The sequence below is a fragment of the Ruditapes philippinarum genome, unplaced genomic scaffold (assembly GCF_026571515.1).
Source record: "Ruditapes philippinarum isolate M1 unplaced genomic scaffold, ASM2657151v2 ctg4947_1_1_1_1, whole genome shotgun sequence".
NCBI classification, from domain to species: Eukaryota; Metazoa; Mollusca; class Bivalvia; order Venerida; family Veneridae; genus Ruditapes; species Ruditapes philippinarum.
The window spans coordinates 19,092-39,084 of NW_026857405.1; the positions used below are offsets into that span (position 1 = coordinate 19,092).

The window sequence follows — 19,993 nt, forward strand, 5'->3', positions numbered from 1 at the left end:
ATTTAGCGTGTTTATTTGATGAACTTTGTTATCTATTAAGAATATAAAAAAAAATGCTACGGTCATTGTCACATACAAAAATGTGTAATATTCAGTTATTCACATCATATGAATTATTTGTATACGGCTGAAACAACTTTTGTACTGCTACGGAGTGATCTCCCCTTTCCAGACTAAAACATAAATACATAAAGGTGAATTCATGAAGTTGAAATCGTGAATTCATTAAGTTGAAATCGTGAGTTCGTGAAGTCGAAATTGTGAATTCGTGAAATTGAAATGGTGAATTCACATATTCCGTATGTTGTAAACGTGAACTCACGAACTTAAATTTGTGAATTCGTGGAGACGAAATTAGGAATTCAAGAAGTTGAAATTGCCCGTCTAGTCTCTCGTACATTTAAAACTGTAATTTCAGTGTATTGATTATTTGTCCAAAGCCAAGTCTTGGAACGGAACTTTACAAGTTGCCTTTATACCAAAAGGATTTGTGCAAATAAGCACATACATGGCTAGATTGTAATATAACTTAGCAAAAATGTTTTCCATGCTGAGTTGAGTTGTCTCTTGCAAAATGAAGTTTAAGGTCACAGGAGGTCAAAGGTCAAATAAAAATATTAATATTTGTTTGTTGGCACTGTATCTTGCTCATTCTTTAAAGGATTACACAATAATTTTGTACAAATAATCATCATGATGGGATTGTGTGTCGCACACAGAACAAAGGTCCGCCGTAAAACAGTATATGCTATGATTTCTAATATCATGTTTTACTTTTCATTCTGCAACTTTTATATGTTGATATATACATTTTTTAGTTTATTTTTGTTCTAAAAGTAGGAATAGTAGGAAAACAGTAGGAGTATGACAAACAAGTATGAAAGAAGCCAAAAGTAGGACTAATTTCAAGCCTGTATAATAAAAGTACCACAATGGCTTTAATCTTTGACCTAAAATGATATTAAATAAAAAGGCCATCTAATGGGCTTTTATCTTTTTTTTATTTATTTTTCTAAAAATAATATATATATAATATCCAATCCATAAAGGAAATCAAACCAGTATTTTTTTCATAAAATTTCAAGTCCCATAGCAAAAATACCACAACAACACAATTTATTACATGCACTTCTCAAGGTATTGAATGAACATACTAACGGATGGGAGGCGTTGTAATATAATGGTAGATCAACTTCTCATGTGTTGATGTTTTATTTAAAGTTATTTTTTAAATATGTAATTAATAACAGAAAAACACATTATTAAATGATAAAACCTTAACTGAATAAATAGAATATCCAAAACGAGTATTCGTTACTATTGGTTATTTGATAGAATTTTAAGTTTTTGTGCAATAACTTATCTAATTATTATATTTAACCGTTGTGAGAAAATTATTGATGAAATATTGAATAAGAATGTACTGTTATGAGGAAGTCCCCGTCGCTACAGAAAAACACAGACAAATTTGTGCTTACAGTTGGTTTATCGAACCAAATATTAGGCGTATAATAAGAAAACTGGAAATATTGTATATATTTTCAGATAGATATGAAAAACTACTCTTATATATCGTTTTGTTATCAAAAATAAACTAATCGAATATCTCGTTTAAAACTACTGATACTGTATTCGTTTGCATGTGCAGATCAGGTTGACGGTTGAATTTGCAGCAACAAATACCTAAATAACTTCCTCAATACTATAAAATTTAGTATTTTATTTTGACGATCATACACAATTATGAGTTCTGATCAGCAGCACAATACAATTCATCAAGAAATTACAATAGACAAGAAATATTTGAAGACAAACATGCTCATATCCACTATCGTTTTCGCTTTCGTCGGCCATTAGTCCGTATCGCATACTATATTATAATAGTATAATACATTAATTGACACTGTTGTTTTAATTGACACTGTGATTTTCATAATAATGATTAACATACAAACACAAAACTTAATATTTCATCAATATTGAATAAGAATGTACTGTTATGAGGAAGTCCCCGTCGCTACAGAAAAACACAGACAAATTTGTGCTTACAGTTGGTTTATCGAACCAAATATTAGGCGTATAATAAGAAAACTGGAAATATTGTATATATTTTCAGATAGATATGAAAAACTACTCTTGTATATCGTTTTGTTATCAAAAATAAACTAATCGAATATCTCGTTTAAAACTACTGATACTGTATTCGTTTGCATGTGCAGATCAGGTTGACGGTTGAATTTGCAGCAACAAATACCTAAATAACTTCCTCAATACTATAAAATTTAGTATTTTATTTTGACAATCATACACAATTATGAGTTCTGATCAGCAGCACAATACAATTCATCAAGAAATTACAATAGACAAGAAATATTTGAAGACAAACATGCTCATATCCACTATCGTTTTCGCTTTCGTCGGCCATTAGTCCGTATCGCATGATTTCACCTCTATTAAAGGAGTATCGCACTGCTATACGTTCGACCCCCTAACTCTGGTCAGACTGATATTGTTTCTTAATTATTACAGACTGGTTTTGAAAGATATAAAAGTAAAACTAATCCATTTGTTTACACAACATACATGTACATGAGTATAACTTTATTTTGTGATGATAACTATTTGATAGTAAGTATAAATACACATTTATGGCAATGACTTGTTTTGATTTAATTTGGTTTATAATAATAGATATATCTGTCAATATTTAGGGATTTTAGGATATTAAGGGAAATAAAGATATTGACCCAGATAGAATAAGTGTCATATGACCTGAGAAATCTTAGTTTTTCTTACGCCTGGCTACTTTGTTGAGTCAAAACACTTTTATATCCATTGGTTACGCCGTACTATGTCATAAAAACTAATGATTAATTAATGTAGCCTTACATTGGATATTTAAAAATAACAACTATACATGCCCTAGCAAAACGATTTTTATACCGCCAGTAAACTTACAATGATATCGAATAAGCATGAACAATGTAAACGACGCTAAAACATCGGAAAAAGAGATTAAAGGAACATTGAGTTTTAAGGTAATCCAATTTTATTGTATCATTTTCACCGTTTTTCGATGCGTATTTTTACATTAAACGAAAGTAGTTAATTGATGTATTTTACATTTTAGAAATACCATTTACGTTGCTACAATGATTTCAAAATTATAATTGATTTTTTTTTAATTTATGTTATTTAGTTGAATAAGTCTTTGTGAAACGAAAAAAGTTGTTTTCATTAAAATGAAGCTTATTATCATATCAAGATATATAATTATAATGTTGATATATAAAAGAATAAACATGTTTTGGACTGTACATAATATCATATGAATAGAGGAGCATTAAAATATATTAACCATTGTATATGATGTACCATGAACAAATTTTGCAACACTCACAAGAGACTGCAAAATACATATTTCGTATAATATACATACAACACATACAGATCACGTGATAAGCGATACGTATGATAAATGATTTTAACTGGCAGAAGCTTTTGTATCAATTTTAAACATAAAGCTGCCAGGCCAATTGTTAGTATTTTGATCATTAGCAATGCTTATAGATATGATTTAATTGGAGTGCGTTGCATTTACCTCAAATAAACTTTACAAAATACGCATATCAGATATTGAATAATTTATTGAATATTTCTTTAATAAATAAGGAAAACATAATGTTCTTTTGTTAAAATGCATAATGCATTCATGGTACGAACTGTAAATTGGCTAAGAGAGATGGAACAAATAACATTAGTTATTGCTATTAAGAATTCAATGTAGTTAACAACTGAAAGAAAATATTATATGACTATCAATAACAGATAAAGGATATTAAATGAGTGTAGGGTTATAACTGAGTTGAACCAAATTATAAAATGCGTCCATAAAATCATTTCGCGTTAAGTCAACGTAATGCATAAGCGTGATACTCAAAGGTGAGGTGTGTTTTTCACCTGCACACCGTTTTCCACGCATCCATCTTGCGTACGTAAAAAGCAAATTATTTCGTCCTTTTTCCGTTTGAAATTTGAATTTGAAAAAATGTCAAAAGATAATCTTGTGCCGTATTACAGTTCAATTAGCAGTAGTGAAAATTCCGTGTACTTTTCCAATTGATGGAGTTTACCTATACTGCATTGAAAAAAGTAACACTTATACTAGTCTAGTATAAGTGTTACTTTTTTCAATGCAGTATAAGTAAACTCCAACAATTGGAAACTCTTACCGAATGTATATACCATGTTTGATCGTTCTTTACAGTTCGTTTCATATTATACGTATCACAATTTTACATATTATGCTTAATTTTATAACTGGCATGCAAAATTGGTTATATTATGATGCCACTTTATATGTATGATAAATTGATGATGCCCGTTCGTGCCTGAAAAATGCACGGAGGGGGACCTGAAGTCTTCCTCCACCAGTAAAGCTGGAACGTCGCCAGATGACTATACTGTGTCGGTGTGACGTAAAACCCAAATCAAACAAACAAACATATTGATTGTATTATATAGTGGTCATGCATTGTCGGGTGAACAATCAAGAAGCTGGAATGACATGTTCACGTTTTACTTTATAGGACATTTGATGATGTTGAGTAATTTGATTGACAAGATTTTGGCGTTGCATTATAAGTAACAATTTGATAATATTATATAATTATTTGGAATAACAATATAATAACAAGTATATGAAAATATATATTATGCATGGAATATTAAAAGTTAAGTTTACTGTAAGAGGTGTGTCATTGTAATGATGTTATGAAATAATGCATTTTTTTATTGTTACACATGAGTATATTAAATGACATAAAGACATTGATGATAATGATATTGATGCGTTCTGAGACTCTCTGATGAGACATATGTTTTATCCGTATATTGGTCTTCGTACCTTCGGGTTCGATTAAGACCTACAAGGTACGGAATGTTTTAAAATTTTAGATGCGCTACTTAAACAATAAAAACTGAAGTGCGATTGCTAACATCATTTTCAAAGTCTTTTCCTTCCAGAATCAACTGTGTTTTATGTTATTTAAATGCAATTATAATCTCAAATTGTGCTCATTTAAATTGTAAGAACAAAAATTCACGTGGTGCTAGTTTATATAACCATTTTTAAATGTAAGTGTATAATATTCTATGTTGTTAATATGTACGTCATGTAAACTTGAAAGTAGATGTATGCATATATGTATGCTATATGAGCGTGTGTGTGTGCTTATGAATATCTTTTAATGTACATTATTGAAAGTTCGCTTTAGTACACTTTTTGTATTCTAAAGTGGTCCTACCTCATCACAAGAATAGCATCTTGTTGCTTCAGTCACATTTGATATATCGTATTCACATTCTTGCTCTTGCTTTCCTCCCTTTTTACTTTTCAATCCAATGCCACACTGTTCCTTATACTAGTCAGCATGTGGACTGTCGTGTATTCTGAGTATGTCAAATGCTTGCTCATCCGATTATTACCCTTTGAAAATGGTTAGCTCTCAGTATCTTTTTGACTTTACCTAAAGCACAACACTATTCAAAGTGAACTGATACTACAGGACATGGACGGTAGCTTGCATTACACGCTACCGTATTTTTACCAAAAAGAAAAACACAGATTCCCTAAAGAAAGCCCACACGAATACTAGTATGTTGCAGGCTCGGTTGATTAAGCCTGTTCATGGAAGGTACTGGAAATTGCAAGTTACCGTCCACGCCCCCTGGCCTCGGCTTAAGCAGAATTCAACATTTAACACGATAAAGGTAAAATTTTGAATTTAGAAACATCCGCAGATGTGTGCATATGGCGGTTTATTATGGAATCTTCTACGTGACACATAAGTGCCATTCATTGAAAAGCGGAGCATGGTCCCCAAGTAAACGATTGCGTTTGCCCTTAACGAGGAAACAATCGGTGAAACTTAATATATAGAATTTTGAGGGGGGATCAGAGGATACGAAACCTGCATATCACAGACAAAACGTCAAAACACAAATTTAAAAAGCAGGCAAAATATCCTGATGATGTTTAAACAGTGTTCAAGACGGAATTCCGGAACCACCCACGTTTGAAAAGGCCAAATCGAAGAATCTAAAATTCCACATAACATGTGTAACCAACAATTATGTCGTGCGGAATTATGTTCTAGGATCGAAAATATTACATCTTTGAGATTAAATATACGGGGCGACTTTTTAAAGCCGCCACACGGCACAAATAACACTGATGTGACAATAAAGTAAAGAAAACCAGAATCCCTAAAGAAAGCGGAAAACGTTACGTTTTTAGTTTTAAATTTATGGGTGACTTTTCAACTTTTTAATCTTAATATTTTATGAATAATGGCTTTTATTTTATTTGATTTATAACTGTTCACTAATGTGTTTTCGGTACAATTATTTAAATTTTTACGCTTAAAATTAAGCATGTCAACATTTTTATGCTATTGCGATCATATATATGACCGATAGATTTACCTATGATCTTCACTCGCAGATAACTGTAAGGAATCTGCAAAACGATCTGCAAGGAATTTTTCAAAAGTGTAAAGTAAATGTTTATTTCGTGCAAATTGCACTTGAAAAAACAATCAAACTGTTCCATATCAAAACTATTCAGACTATATGAATAAGAGAGATGTTTAAATTTGAAATAGTTCAAAAATAAAAAGTTGATATGGAAAATTGTTGGTATGGAAGACAATGGTTGCTCTGGAAAGATAATTGTTGATATGTTAGTCACTTGTTCTTATTAAAATCATTGGTTGCTATGGAAGTTACAGGATATTACTGAAATTAAATGATTGCTCTGGAAAGTCAGCGGTTGCTAGGGATAGTCAATAGTTGCTCGGGACGTCTCTGGTTGGTACGAAACGTCAATGGTTGTTAAGGGAAGTCGGTTATTGCTATAGAAGTCACTGGTGGCAAACGAAAGTCAACGCTTGCTATATAATTCATTCGTTGCTATGGAAAGTAAACGGTTGATTTGGGAGTCCTATTTTTCCTGAGATAATTTAGCATTTGTTTTGGAAGTCACTGATTGTTTATGAGATACAATGGTTGCTTATGATAAGGGCCGCTTTAAAATGAACTGGATGTCAAGGAAAGTCAATGGTTACTCCGGAAGTAACTTGTTGCAAGACTCAATGTTAGCCCTAAGGCTTTAATTAAAATATATATGCACGGTTGTGCAATACCATTTTTTACGGGATAAGATGAGTATATACATGTATATATGTCAAGAAAACTCATCGCTGGGTGGAAAATATTTTGACCAGTATGTTATAATCTGAAAAACTTAGTACAGACCACCCAAAAATGATATTTTATGAAATATTTTGCATTTATGTTACTTAATACAATGAACATAATATGACCTTTATAAATTGATTAAGTTTTAAATGATATAACAAGCCTGGTCGGCATAAGACCTCTATGACCTTTATTCATGCGTTATTTGCAATATCCTGCATTACTGGATATGCAAGATTTATTTTGACTTTAATTGTAAAAAAAACATATTCTAATTTCTACTGTCAATGAGTGATCAATGTACCTTCTTTGATATACAGTTGTTGTGTTGAATAAAAAAACGTTAACCGTTTTAAATGTGTCTCTAAGTTAATGTAATTTTGGTTAAAGGGTGCTTTTCTTGTTTAAAAGTGGTATTGATTTATCAAGTAAATTACCGTAATGTCAAGTTGAAGTATGCAAAATGTTATCCATTGGTGAATTTTGAAAGAGGAAATTATGTTATTGTCGTTATTGTCAACCGTATAACATATCTGGAAGGGAAATGGTCAAACCCGTGTTTAAAATGGATTGAATAGGTATCATTGTATACAATGATATTTTCAAAGATAAAAAGAAACAATCATTTTGCTTGTATTGTTTGCTGGCTGATTGTAATTACTTGCTCTTAACAATAATCAATAGGAAACCATTTTCATAAGCCATTAGGATGATAGTAGAGATTATTTAGAGTTTACTTTCCTTTACTCTTAAAAAACACAACTATTTCCAAGCTTTTCTCCAGAAAACAATTCAATTGCGCATAAACCATAGGGTAAAATTTTGATTTTTAAATGTTGAAAGTTTGCATAATAGTGTCCTTTAAGACATATAACTGTCTTATGTTGTCTTATAGTGACAGTTAGAGTGACCTTAATTACAATCTATGTAGTGTCTTATATTTGTTTTAAATCATTTTCATATTTTTAATAATTATACGACTTATTGTTAACAGGAAATTTAACAAAAAGGTTTACTGGGTATATGTTCACATTATTTAATACATTTAAATTCATTTCTAAAGGTATGACGCTTTTAGCACAAATCTCTTTTCCAATGAGAAAAAGGGAATATTTATCTTATGACACATATTTTTTCAAAGATATATATTCCATTAAAGTGATATCATGCCCCTCTAATAGTATATAGTGGATCAACATATGAAAGCCAAAATAAAATTACATTTTGCAATTTTATAATTAACTTTCAATGAACTATTGTTACCCAAATTTCCTAAGGGAATGTCTATATATACTGAAAGAAAAAAGAAACTTTCTCCAAGTTTGAATGTAGATATGTTAGTACAGTTTTTCAATCCTTTTGAAACTCAATTTTTACGTTGAATAAACATATCGGGCTTTTATACGGGGATTAGCTGACCGATTGTGCGAACTAAACGAGTTTTACAAGCTACAACATGTATATATGTGTGTACGTCTAAGTGGTACCCTTGAACAACTGGCACATACTTTGCGAACGTTTCTTTTTTGGTTCAGTATAGTATATAACGTTCAATTCATAAAAAAGAGAAGGGCAAATTTAATCAGATTACTAATTTATCCTAAACATTTTCCAGTAGAATGAAAATCGTTATGCTTATGAAATGTCATGATCATAATTTCTGACATTAAATACTAGTTCGGAAGACATCTGGTATTTTGTAGGAAATGACAAATGGCTTTTGTTAATTTTAAAAGAAACATTATGCCCAACCAAGGGTATATAGTGAATGAACAGGTGAAAGTCAAAATAAGTTTACATTTTGCCGTAATTCTTTTCAATTTTTTGAGTCTCTTTGCATGAAAGATAACTAACTCACGTGGCCCAAGAAAATTTCTGAAATGTTCATGCGTTCTTCGGTAGACCTGAATTTACCCGTAACATTCAATTTATAATAATAGTGGGCAGTATATTTGTATTTAAGACAGATCTTTTTCTTGAACATTTTTCCGTATCAACTGTTGGTCAATCACCATTATAACAGACACTATAATAGTCAATCGTCTGAAAATATATATTCAATTTAGCTGAATTTGACAATAAAAATGACGCATGTGTACAAAACCTATGTTTGATCTCTTATTTTCCTTACAAATAACCATAAAGTTTCTGTAAAATCGAAAAGTTGCTCACAGACCAAGTACCAAATAATCTAATAATCTAGATTGCTCCAGAAATTTTATATCTGCAGTTTTCTTAAATCAAAACTCTAGTTAGACAAACATTTTCCTTAAACAGTGACAGAACTGTGTTGATATTGTAGTGTCGGAAACATATTTATATCCTGTGTCTGGTATCATACAATGAAAGCAAGCAGTTTTTAAATACCCGAAGAATACCTGCACACTTAAACATGATTTTGTTACATAATATATTTATGAAAGAGGTGCATATTTTGTGTATTTCCAGTGTCAACGGTGTATCCTTTTTATCTTAAAAATCTCCGTTATAGTAGAAGTGGTAACTCTTTTGGTACTTGTTGTACACTGGAGGAATGTTCGAGAAATAAGTTTGGCTCCGAGACAACTAAAAGTGTGTTATCCACGGCATGAACTAGTTATAAGTGATGTCAGAAATACAACTTGTGGAAACAGACTAACATTTAAAAAAGACCCAAAAAATACAACATACTGTTGTGGCAACATGAGTGACGTTTTAATATTGGTCCTGGAAAAGGTAATCCAAACATATTATTATGAAATTGTTATTTACATTTTAATATTTGAGTAAATGAAGTATTATGATACTAACATACAATGTAGTTTTGATTGAAGCTTTTGATTCATATTTTAAACAATTTCCAACACTTTTAGATATTTCTTCTTTTAAATTATCAAACATTAAGCACCACCGTTTTCAAGATATCCAAATACTCTGAACAGCAAAATGCATACTTACAGTGTAACAAAACGTCTTTGACCAAGTAGTTTAGGTCAATGCTTTAAAAACACTTGTCCGTCATCGCTGTGGTTTGAATCATTACGCCATGGAGTATGGATTCGTTTATGTGAGGAAGCTATTCATATAGCTCAGGGAAAGTCAATGTTTATAATTAGGTGCCAGGTAAACACAAATGTCACCGACCCTGCTTCTTATCATTCACTAATTTTTGGAAAGGGTTATCAAATATATAAACGTGAGGTCTTAACCTTGAACCAAGTGACCTTAAAACTCCACTAAAACTTAAAGGATCCCATAAGGTATGTTCCCTCTAAATATGAGACATAAGTAAAAAAAAAAAGGCTGTATGAAAAATGTAAAAATGTATTGTAAGCACATGTGATTTTGACCTTGTGACTACCAACACTGGACTATCCAAGGAATGTTCCTTCCAAATATGAAAAATATAAATAAGTAAAGGCTGTATAAGAAAATGTTTAGAAATCTATTTTTGGCACACTTGACCTTGATCCACTGACCTCATACTCAATACAAAGGAAAAAATACCATACAAAGTTATTTAATTTCCCCACAAAATATGATAGACATCTATCGATTTGCTTTATGAGCAAAGAGTAAAAATCTATTAAGCACTGGTTATCTTGACCCAACTGACCCCTACTTCATCCAAAATTAGAAGACTTGCCAAGATATGTTCCTACTTAATATAAAAGTGACCTGTCAATAGATAAAGGTTACACCTGTTAAACTGTAAAAATCTATTGACATAGGTGCTCTTGACCGTGACTCAAATGACCCCTTAACTAATCTAAAGGATGGGGACCTCCTTGGGCATATCTTTTTTAAAATAAGTGCTGAATGAGCAAAAATGTTAAAGAAATATTATATTAACGATTTACTTTGACATTGACCTTAGTGACCCCTAACTTATCAAAACAAGTTTAAAGACCACTGAAAGTATCCACCTATTAATTAAATGGAAGATGTTATTTTATAAATTAAATGAAGTAATCTGGAGTTGCCGTCTTAATAGGTTAAGCATACAAACTAAATGAATGGCAACATCATAGATTTAGTTTTGATAAGACATGTAAGAAGGTGTGGAAATTATGAAGTCGTTAGTACTCATATACCTTAAGGTATATCCAACTTGCCGGTTTAGGTTAACTATGTCCATTTTCAAAGTGCTGAAAAAGGTATTAACATTAAAAGAAATTGCAGACATAGTAAAGATACGAACTTGCCAAGATCCTATACTTTGTATTGTCAATTTTTAATCCATAGGCACAGATAGAACTTAAGATAACTACAACATGCTTATTTAGGGTGAGACGAAAAGACAGACGGACATATCAAATGCTATATGCCCGGGATATAAAAGCGCCATTTTCTTTCTGGAAAAAGTAAAAGTTCATCAGCAAAAATTTCGAAATAGCAGCGTGACATTCATTTTGATTGTTATTAATCAAATATATTGTGATGTGTCGTGATCATAATCATGATGATATGTATCACTACATATATATGTTGCATTCAATTGCAGGACGTTTGTAATTTACAATGGAAATAATTCATTTCAGATTGCTTCAGAAAGATACGATAGCGACATTAACCCAGGTAAAAATTTTAAGATACATTAAAATGTATCATCATTTGTTTTTGAATCTAATAATTCGAGCATTAACAGAACTCCTGCGCAACAAACTGATAACCACAATATAAAGCTTTGATAGACATGTAATAACTTGAAGTAGTGTTGATCATTATTTATTGAACATTTGATGTATTTATAGGACAATTCAGTTGTTTCAGGAACAAAATATGTTTAAATGTCTCATTTTACAGAAATGATATTTTTTGACCTGACGAATTTTGGCTGTGCATCGTCCAAACATGTAGTGTCAACGCTTAGGCTTACTTCTGCACCGGAAAAGTCATTAGGTAATGTTTCTTTTTGATATTTGACAAACAGTTTTATCAGCACCAATAATATATAGTTTTCAAGTTTCGGTAAAGTTAGTTAAAACCCTTTTAATTTGTCTGAAGTTTTGTATTGAAATTAATTGACACGTAATGATATTTACCGAAGAATATTATGTTATCCTTTCGCAGTTCCGGTAGGCATTCACTACAAAATGTCCCTAAAGATTGATTCCTCGTCAGTTGCAAATTCCGGACTTAGATATTTGGAAACAGAAGACATGGTGTTGATTGAGGCAACGGCCTTTTTCTACATTTTTTCACAGCTGAAAATAAAAATTGGGAATACTTTTGATAATAATATTGTACATTGTGTACAGTTATTATCTAGTAACGGCACAACATCTGTTCTGCTTGAAGAATTAACTTCACCGTGTAAAATGGCATCTGAGGAGTCATCAGAGAAGACCAGCACCATTGGAGCTACATTTTGGCTAACAGAAGGAGATCGAGTGTATGTGACCACATCTCATCCTCAAGAAATTATAAATCATTTGAGCATATTCAAGTTGTAGGCATGTTCACAAAAGTAAAACATGAGATTACATGCATTTTGATTATAACATTATACATGTCACATCAATCCTTCTTTCATTCTCTAAATGAATTCAAATTTAATAACCAAATTTTAACTTTCGTTGTTATGTTGATCAACTCTTTATGATAAAGAAATGATTATTAAAAAAATAAAAATCAATTGACCTTATATACCAGTAAAAACAAGGTACCTAAGTTTTAACAGGTAAAGAGGGTCAATTTATTATCACTATTGTTTAATTATTTGGATATCATAAAGGGTTTATTTAGGATTTTTTTTTTTTTTCGAAAAAAAAAAGTTTCACTTTTAAAGGGGTGGGTAGGGTAACCCCAATACTGCCCTTTTGTGCCACCAGTGTTATGCATGCAAATTTGGACAAAAGAAGGACCAGAAGACCAACCGGAACATGCTGACGATAACAGTAACATTTTTTTTGTAAAAACGAATTTTTTTTTTGTCAAAAACGATTTGAAATCTATTGTATAAAACTAATAAAGAAAATAATCAATCGTAAAAATATTATCATTGGCTCTCCCACGTGGAGGAAATAAAAGTATCTATCTATCATACTGAAGGGAAACAAGTGCACATTTCATTTTTCACTTTTTTCGCAGAAAGAGTCATTCGTTTTGGCAGTTGCTAAATTTCACAAGTAAATGCACTAAAAGGTATCAATTAATATGCATGTACATTGTGTATCAACTATGTTACACCTAAAATTTTTATGTCACTTGTATATACCGACAACACAGGATGCGCTATCTGTAGGTCATCACGTGGTAAGGTTAATGATATGCATGGGCTATTTTTAGAAAGACAAAAATCAATCATAAAAGAAACAAACTTTTGCGTCTTGAAAACGAATTGAAACGGAACATTTTCGTTTATAATTTATTTCTTCCTTCTACTTACGCTTTAAACCGATAAATCAAGTAAAACTAGAAATGCTATTTATAAGAACAAACAAGGATTACCGAAGTAACTAAAAATAGCTTAGATTTCCGTAATATTACTTCGTCTGATTCCGCAGTATGACGGAATCGCTCGAATTTTCACGATTGCAGCTAAAGCCTAGACTGGATTCCCGTTCCACCATGCACTAACAAATGTAAGCAGAAAACCACCTAACCGGAACAACATTTCCAAAACAAATGGCCGCTGTGGCCGCAAGCCAAAACACTTTGCCTTCGAACATTTGATTTTCAAATTGTTAACAATTTACAAGTTTTGGTAATTTATTTCGTGACTCAGTAGTATCATTCAAAGACAGACGTTTCTGAATTAAGTTATGTATGACACAGAAAGCCTCGCCAACAAATTTTGGTTGTTTTTGTCATTTCTGTTAATAATTCTGTTTGATGTTTTAAGAATAGTATATTTTGTGTCATACATAGTTAAAAGGTGTGTCAAAGTACAGTTAATAGCATCGTTATTATAATCAGAAAACACATGAAAATGTGCGATTGTTTGTCATGAACTTTACAAAATATTATGTACATTGTGAATATGACTTTATAACATTAACCGCGGCACAGACTTATAATAAAGCCATTTAAAAAAAACGATATTACACTAATGTAATAACACTTTGTGCGTTATAAATAAAAAAGCGTTGTTAAAGCGCTTCAATGTTAGGTGCGTCATTGAATAAATACTCTTTTTAACAGCTTACCAATTCTTGTTTTATATATGTGAAAAATTAGAATATTATATTCGTGTAGATTCAATACTAAATATATTGAACTTGTTGAATAAACAATATTATGCTCGCCAGTGTCGCATAATATGATTTTATTCAACAAAATTTAGTGTTAACCCTACACTCATTCAATGTCCTCAATTTATTGCACTTTCTAGAATAAGAAGTGACAGGTTAGTCTTAAGTCTTCAACCTTTAATTCGACAACCATGACATAAGGCTAACAATCGAGTATAGAGCCGTATGTGATGTAGAATAATCATGACTGTATGAATTATGTCAAAAAGATATCATTATATAATAATTGTGCGATATATGCACGAGCGCGTTTTATTAAATTTGTTATTATGTTTAAAGAAATTGTTAAACAGAGTTTATCTCTTGTTCCTATTCATAAACATGTTAGGAATATGCGCCGGTCTTGTCCAATTTAGTTTTGTAAAAACATACTAACGAACCCTAATCAATGCATAATTGCCATCAGGTTTAAGTGCAGACGTTTTGTATAGCACTATTATGAATGATTATTAAAGATATTTTTCTTCGTAACCAAGAAAACATTTACCAAGGTAGCCCATATCGCAAGGATATCAAAAGGGTCAACTCATGCGATTGAAAATTTTGTTCACTATTTAGGGAGTAAAGTGTTAAAGCGGCCAAAAAGCATAGTCGGTAAAGCCGCGTTACGGTATTCCGAGGGTCCCGGGTTCAAGTCCCGGTCAGGCTGCACAATTTTCTCACCCTGTAACATTTAGCGTGCGTGTGTTTGTGTCCAAATGCCTGTTTCTTGTGGCCGTCCTGTCACATCCAAGTATTATAGAGACGTCCTGTTCAATTAAGTTCATCTTTTGTCTGGTATCAAGGACGTTGCATATCTACCCGCAATACTATAAAATCTAAAGCAAGATACAATTATATCGAATTACCATTGACACATAAAGAAAGACATTTCCTTAAAGATAGCCATACACTATTCGATTAAAATTCATTATGCCTGTGTAATCATATTTAATTTTTTCTTATCATCAATTTAAAATGGTTTACAAAATGTGCATGTAAAAAGGAATGAACAAGTTACACTTAAGGAGAAAATAATGTCAGAAAAAATCACCCATTAAAACTAATTTTCGTAAAGGTGTGCATAGAAAAGGTACCGTATAAGTACTTTTTTCTGCGGGAACTTTATTTCTGCTATTTCTGCGGTTTGTTACGACACCGCAGATTTAAAAACCGCAGAAAATTAAGCCAGTCAGTCAGTCAGTTTAAGTTTATTTATACTCGGCGCCGGTATAACCATCTGTCCGAGAATATAGCATCCTTGCCGGTCCACTAAGGTAGTCACATCGGGGACGTCTTTGTCAAGCTGAATCTTCCTGTAGCCTATTCTTCGTTCGTTGGTGGTAGAGGAGTACGACAATACTGGCCAGGCATCAAGTTCCCTACTGACGATAACAAAAACGGCTCTCATTAGCGCCAACCCTCCAGAGTTAGTCACGACAGGTCAACCAATCACCTCTGGTACTTAAGATGACTTGACCTTGACCTGCCGCGTGCCTTCTCCGCGACGTGCACGCCTCTGGAGGGATTTGGAGAAGAAAATTAAGCCTTTCTCGGCTTTGTTTATGTATACATGTGTTGAAATTTCAGCTACAGGTAATGTCTAACTACATTACCTAACCATTATCATGTATCGTAATCGGCTTTTAATGGTATAAGTAGATTTTTCTTTCTGTCATGAATAAAAGATTATAAAAAAATCGTTAATTTGCTTGTTATTTTTGTTAAAATAAATATCATATGGTGTGATTTTCGCTCACTCTAAGCTTGAATTATTTAATATAATAAAATGACTAAAGTATATGGAGGTTGAAGGTGCTAAACGAGTCGAAATCTCAGGCTTTAGAGACAAACGACAATTCACTACCGTATTTGCTGGTACACTGCAAGGTAAATCTAAATTTTCTCTGCCGAATATTTTATATAATTAAATGCTTGATAAAACATATATTTTTTATCATTGCAAATAAATATTAAAATTGTGTTAGAAAAAATGTGTTCATGTGCAGTGTATATCGTTGTTAATACCGCTGTTTTTCAGTTTAAAATATATTTAACAACACTGTTATCAAAAACGTGATAAAATGACCATTGTTTGATATTATCATTAAAACCTGCAATAAACACGCTTTTATGTACAACTATGTTATGTGCGAATTTGCCAGTGTGTATTTTTCACGCTTACCTGTGAATGTCCACTTAAGCGAAATGATCGAAATTCTTTTATTCAAATTGTGTTGATTTTTTTTTCTTACAGGCGAATTTCTTCCGCCGCAAATAATCATCACTGGTAAAACAACACGTTGTTTACCAAGCTATAAGTTCAGGTATTCATGTTGAAAGACACGAACATTTGCAAGTTTTTTCCATAGATTCTTTTCAATGTATATACATGCATAATTTATCTGTTGTGAGAGGAATATAATGAATATATATATAATGAAAATAAGGACTATAATGAACCTATAAGATAGTAAAATACATGAATGCTTCAAATTTATACACAGACAGTATTAAATTTGTTGTCATTGTATTTTGTTGTTCTCTTTTTCTTAATATTTACGTAATACCGATATATAGTGTATATATACCGATACATGATGATTACAACGAAACACATTATCAGTCGTCTGCATTTACTGGAAGTAATGACACATCAACAAATCTTGAAATGCTGTTTATTTTTATTGGTTAATTGTGTACAAATATCATGATTTAAACGCAGAAATAAAACACTTGAATGGGAGAATGATGGTACCGCATAAATAAGAAATGCAGAAATTTAAGACCCCCAATTTTAACGAAAATCGCAGAATTTTAAGACCGCAGAAATAAGTACTTATACGGTATTTCAAAAATACAATAATTGTATGAAAATGATATGGCCCTAGTTCTTTTATGATTATTTCTAAATACTTAAATGAGGGATAAATACAGTGTATAAGTGTACATTTTCAAACATTGTAATATTGACATGTTTAGCTATACAGATATAAAAATTTAAAATTTACATCAAAAGATGACTTGGCAAATTGGACTGATAAATGGAGATTAAATTGAAAATAAGTACCTGACGTACAGGTATAGTTTATTATTCAAATAAAATGATCTCAAAGTACTGAAAAGCTATAATTGTAAACATTTGCATTATGGATCTTGACATATATATTCACTTCTTAAGCAAGTTGACATTTAATTTATTTTATTCCACATTGAGTAGAATCTTAAACGCAAATTGAATTGATAAAATATCTTTAAAAATGTGTTGTTTCTGAGGCATAATGTGCTTTTAAAGTTATGGATACAAAAGGGAAAGGAAGTTAAAGTAATATCTAACACTTAGATGTAGTCATTTCAGGACTGTTTGGTACTACAGAAGAATCAGGGACTTCCTTTAGTTTATTGTATAAAGCTAAGGGGAAAAACAATCCCGGTAGCTAATTATTTTTAAGTTTAAACGGGCAAGTGACTAGTATGTTTAGCTTATTCATACGTAACACCACATTATCTGTTAAAAGTCTGCCTTAGTTCATGTAACAAAAAGAACTGAATGCAGAGCAATTCACAAAACTTCCAAAAGCATCATCCCAAGGTTTAGTAATTGTAACACTCAGTGTTTGAAAATTGTAAAAGAAAATATTTTATAATCATCTGTTATGGAAGATTCAATAAAGATTTGTCATCTGCTTGTATGACATTTTATTATGCTCATTGCTCTTAATGGTATTGTAACAAACTGCGATATATATTTTTGTTGTATTTGTACTTTTTCACCGGACTCACTGGAGTGATGATGTCATCTATGATTATCATAAATGCATTCACGTTTTTCATGATTATTTGTGAACATTATTTATTTTCGATTCCTCGTAGATTTGATGAGTATGACGGGAAAACTTTCTTATAAATACGAGTTTATCAGTCTTTACTTTTTTGTTGAAAAAATAAAATGTAAGACATGGAATATAATGTTAGTTGTAAACGGATTAATATAAAATAATAAGAGAAAAATAAAAGTGGATTTTCTCATTCAGTTTGAATTACAGTTTAAAAATTGTTAAAAAAAGTTTAACAATTTCACACTTTCATTTGAGGATTTATAGGTTCATTGGCTCGGTGTGTTTGTACTGTTTTATACATTACATGCAACATATTTTTATGTACACAAGAGCCACTGTGATAAACTCATTTCTTATCGACCTTGTCTTATTTAGATTTTTTTTACGAAACTTGCTGAAACATCGGTACTGTATAATACGTAATGTCAACAAAATTAAAAATATTAGAATAATAAATCCTCCCATAATGAAAAATAATAACGAAATTAAGACATGACATTTATTTTCAGCACTTGATGTTTTGATTTTTCACCCGACATTATGCATGGACATTCACTTCTGCTTTGTTTTACTAACTTGTTTTGATCATGCTTAGCATAAGAATAACCAAGCAATTGACTTTCTGGTTTCCACTGAAAAAACCACCTAAAAAGTCATACGGATTCCTGGGAGCCGGTTGTTGAACGTGGTCACTGATATGAGTCTCTGTGTGCTGACGACAAGTGTAAACATGGTGTGGAGCTGAGATCTCTCTTGATTTAGTGCAGGTGTTTGGAAGTAATTTACTCAGTGTCCTTGAAATATCTTTCTGTTGACTTTCATTCAACGTGCTGTAATTGTTGACACTGTTTACATTTTTGTGGCCACTAATCTGAATGATGTGGTTGGGTGCAACGCCAGTATCATTTAATGTCTGTACCATCCCTTTCCTTATACTGTAAATAAATGGTATTTTTTATTTTTTTATACATTAAACTTTTAAGCAAAGTCAATCAAATTTTTTAAGTCAATCACAATATTTTAAAATCTAATTATTAATTAAAAAAGCTAGCAGCATTTAATGTAATTGAAAATTCATTAATTAAAAAAAAGAAATATTATAGATATTTGATGACATATAGAACACCTTATTTTATGTAATCATTTTTTCAAGAATAACATTTTTTAAAATTGCCGACAGAATTACTTATGAGGAATTTTGTTGTCGGCTTGTTTTCAAATGAAATTCTAATAGTAAATCTACCGTAATAATGTTCGCACAAACTTTCAAATTAATAAAACAGTGAGGTTACGGTTAAATTGAATTTTTTCTGTTTTTTTATTTTATTGAAATATATTTTAAAGAAAATTGCTCTGATTTATGTTAAAGAAAGTTGTAAAAGAAATTTTTGCATGATTTTTCAAATATATAAAACAAGATTTATGGTTAAATAGTAATTTAATACATGCCACAGTTTGTTTTAATTAAGAATTGAAATGAAAGTTTGTTTAATTTAATTCAAAAAATAATTTTATATAATTTTTCTAATTTGTATAGGTTTAACATTGTGAAAATATTAAATATTAAAAGTTCTTTTCCTATTAATAAAATGTTTAAATGCAATTTTTATTTATTCCCTGCGGGCCGGAGCCCGCAGGGTATTGGTACGCGTTTAATTTTTGATGCATGGAGGAGCACGT

General features: G+C 31.2%; 1 protein-coding gene across 1 annotated transcript; it reads left to right on the plus strand.

Moving 5' to 3' along the window:
- The first annotated feature begins 2,886 nt into the window (after positions 1 to 2,886).
- LOC132749620 (uncharacterized) lies at positions 2,887 to 12,806 on the plus strand. Its single transcript, XM_060739461.1, has 5 exons — positions 2,887 to 3,038; positions 9,709 to 9,975; positions 11,781 to 11,817; positions 12,046 to 12,141; positions 12,313 to 12,806. The coding sequence occupies exons 1-5, from the start codon at positions 2,976 to 2,978 to the stop codon at positions 12,693 to 12,695; spliced, it is 846 nt and encodes a 281-aa protein (XP_060595444.1). The 5' UTR covers positions 2,887 to 2,975; the 3' UTR covers positions 12,696 to 12,806.
- Positions 12,807 to 19,993: the final 7,187 nt, after the last annotated feature.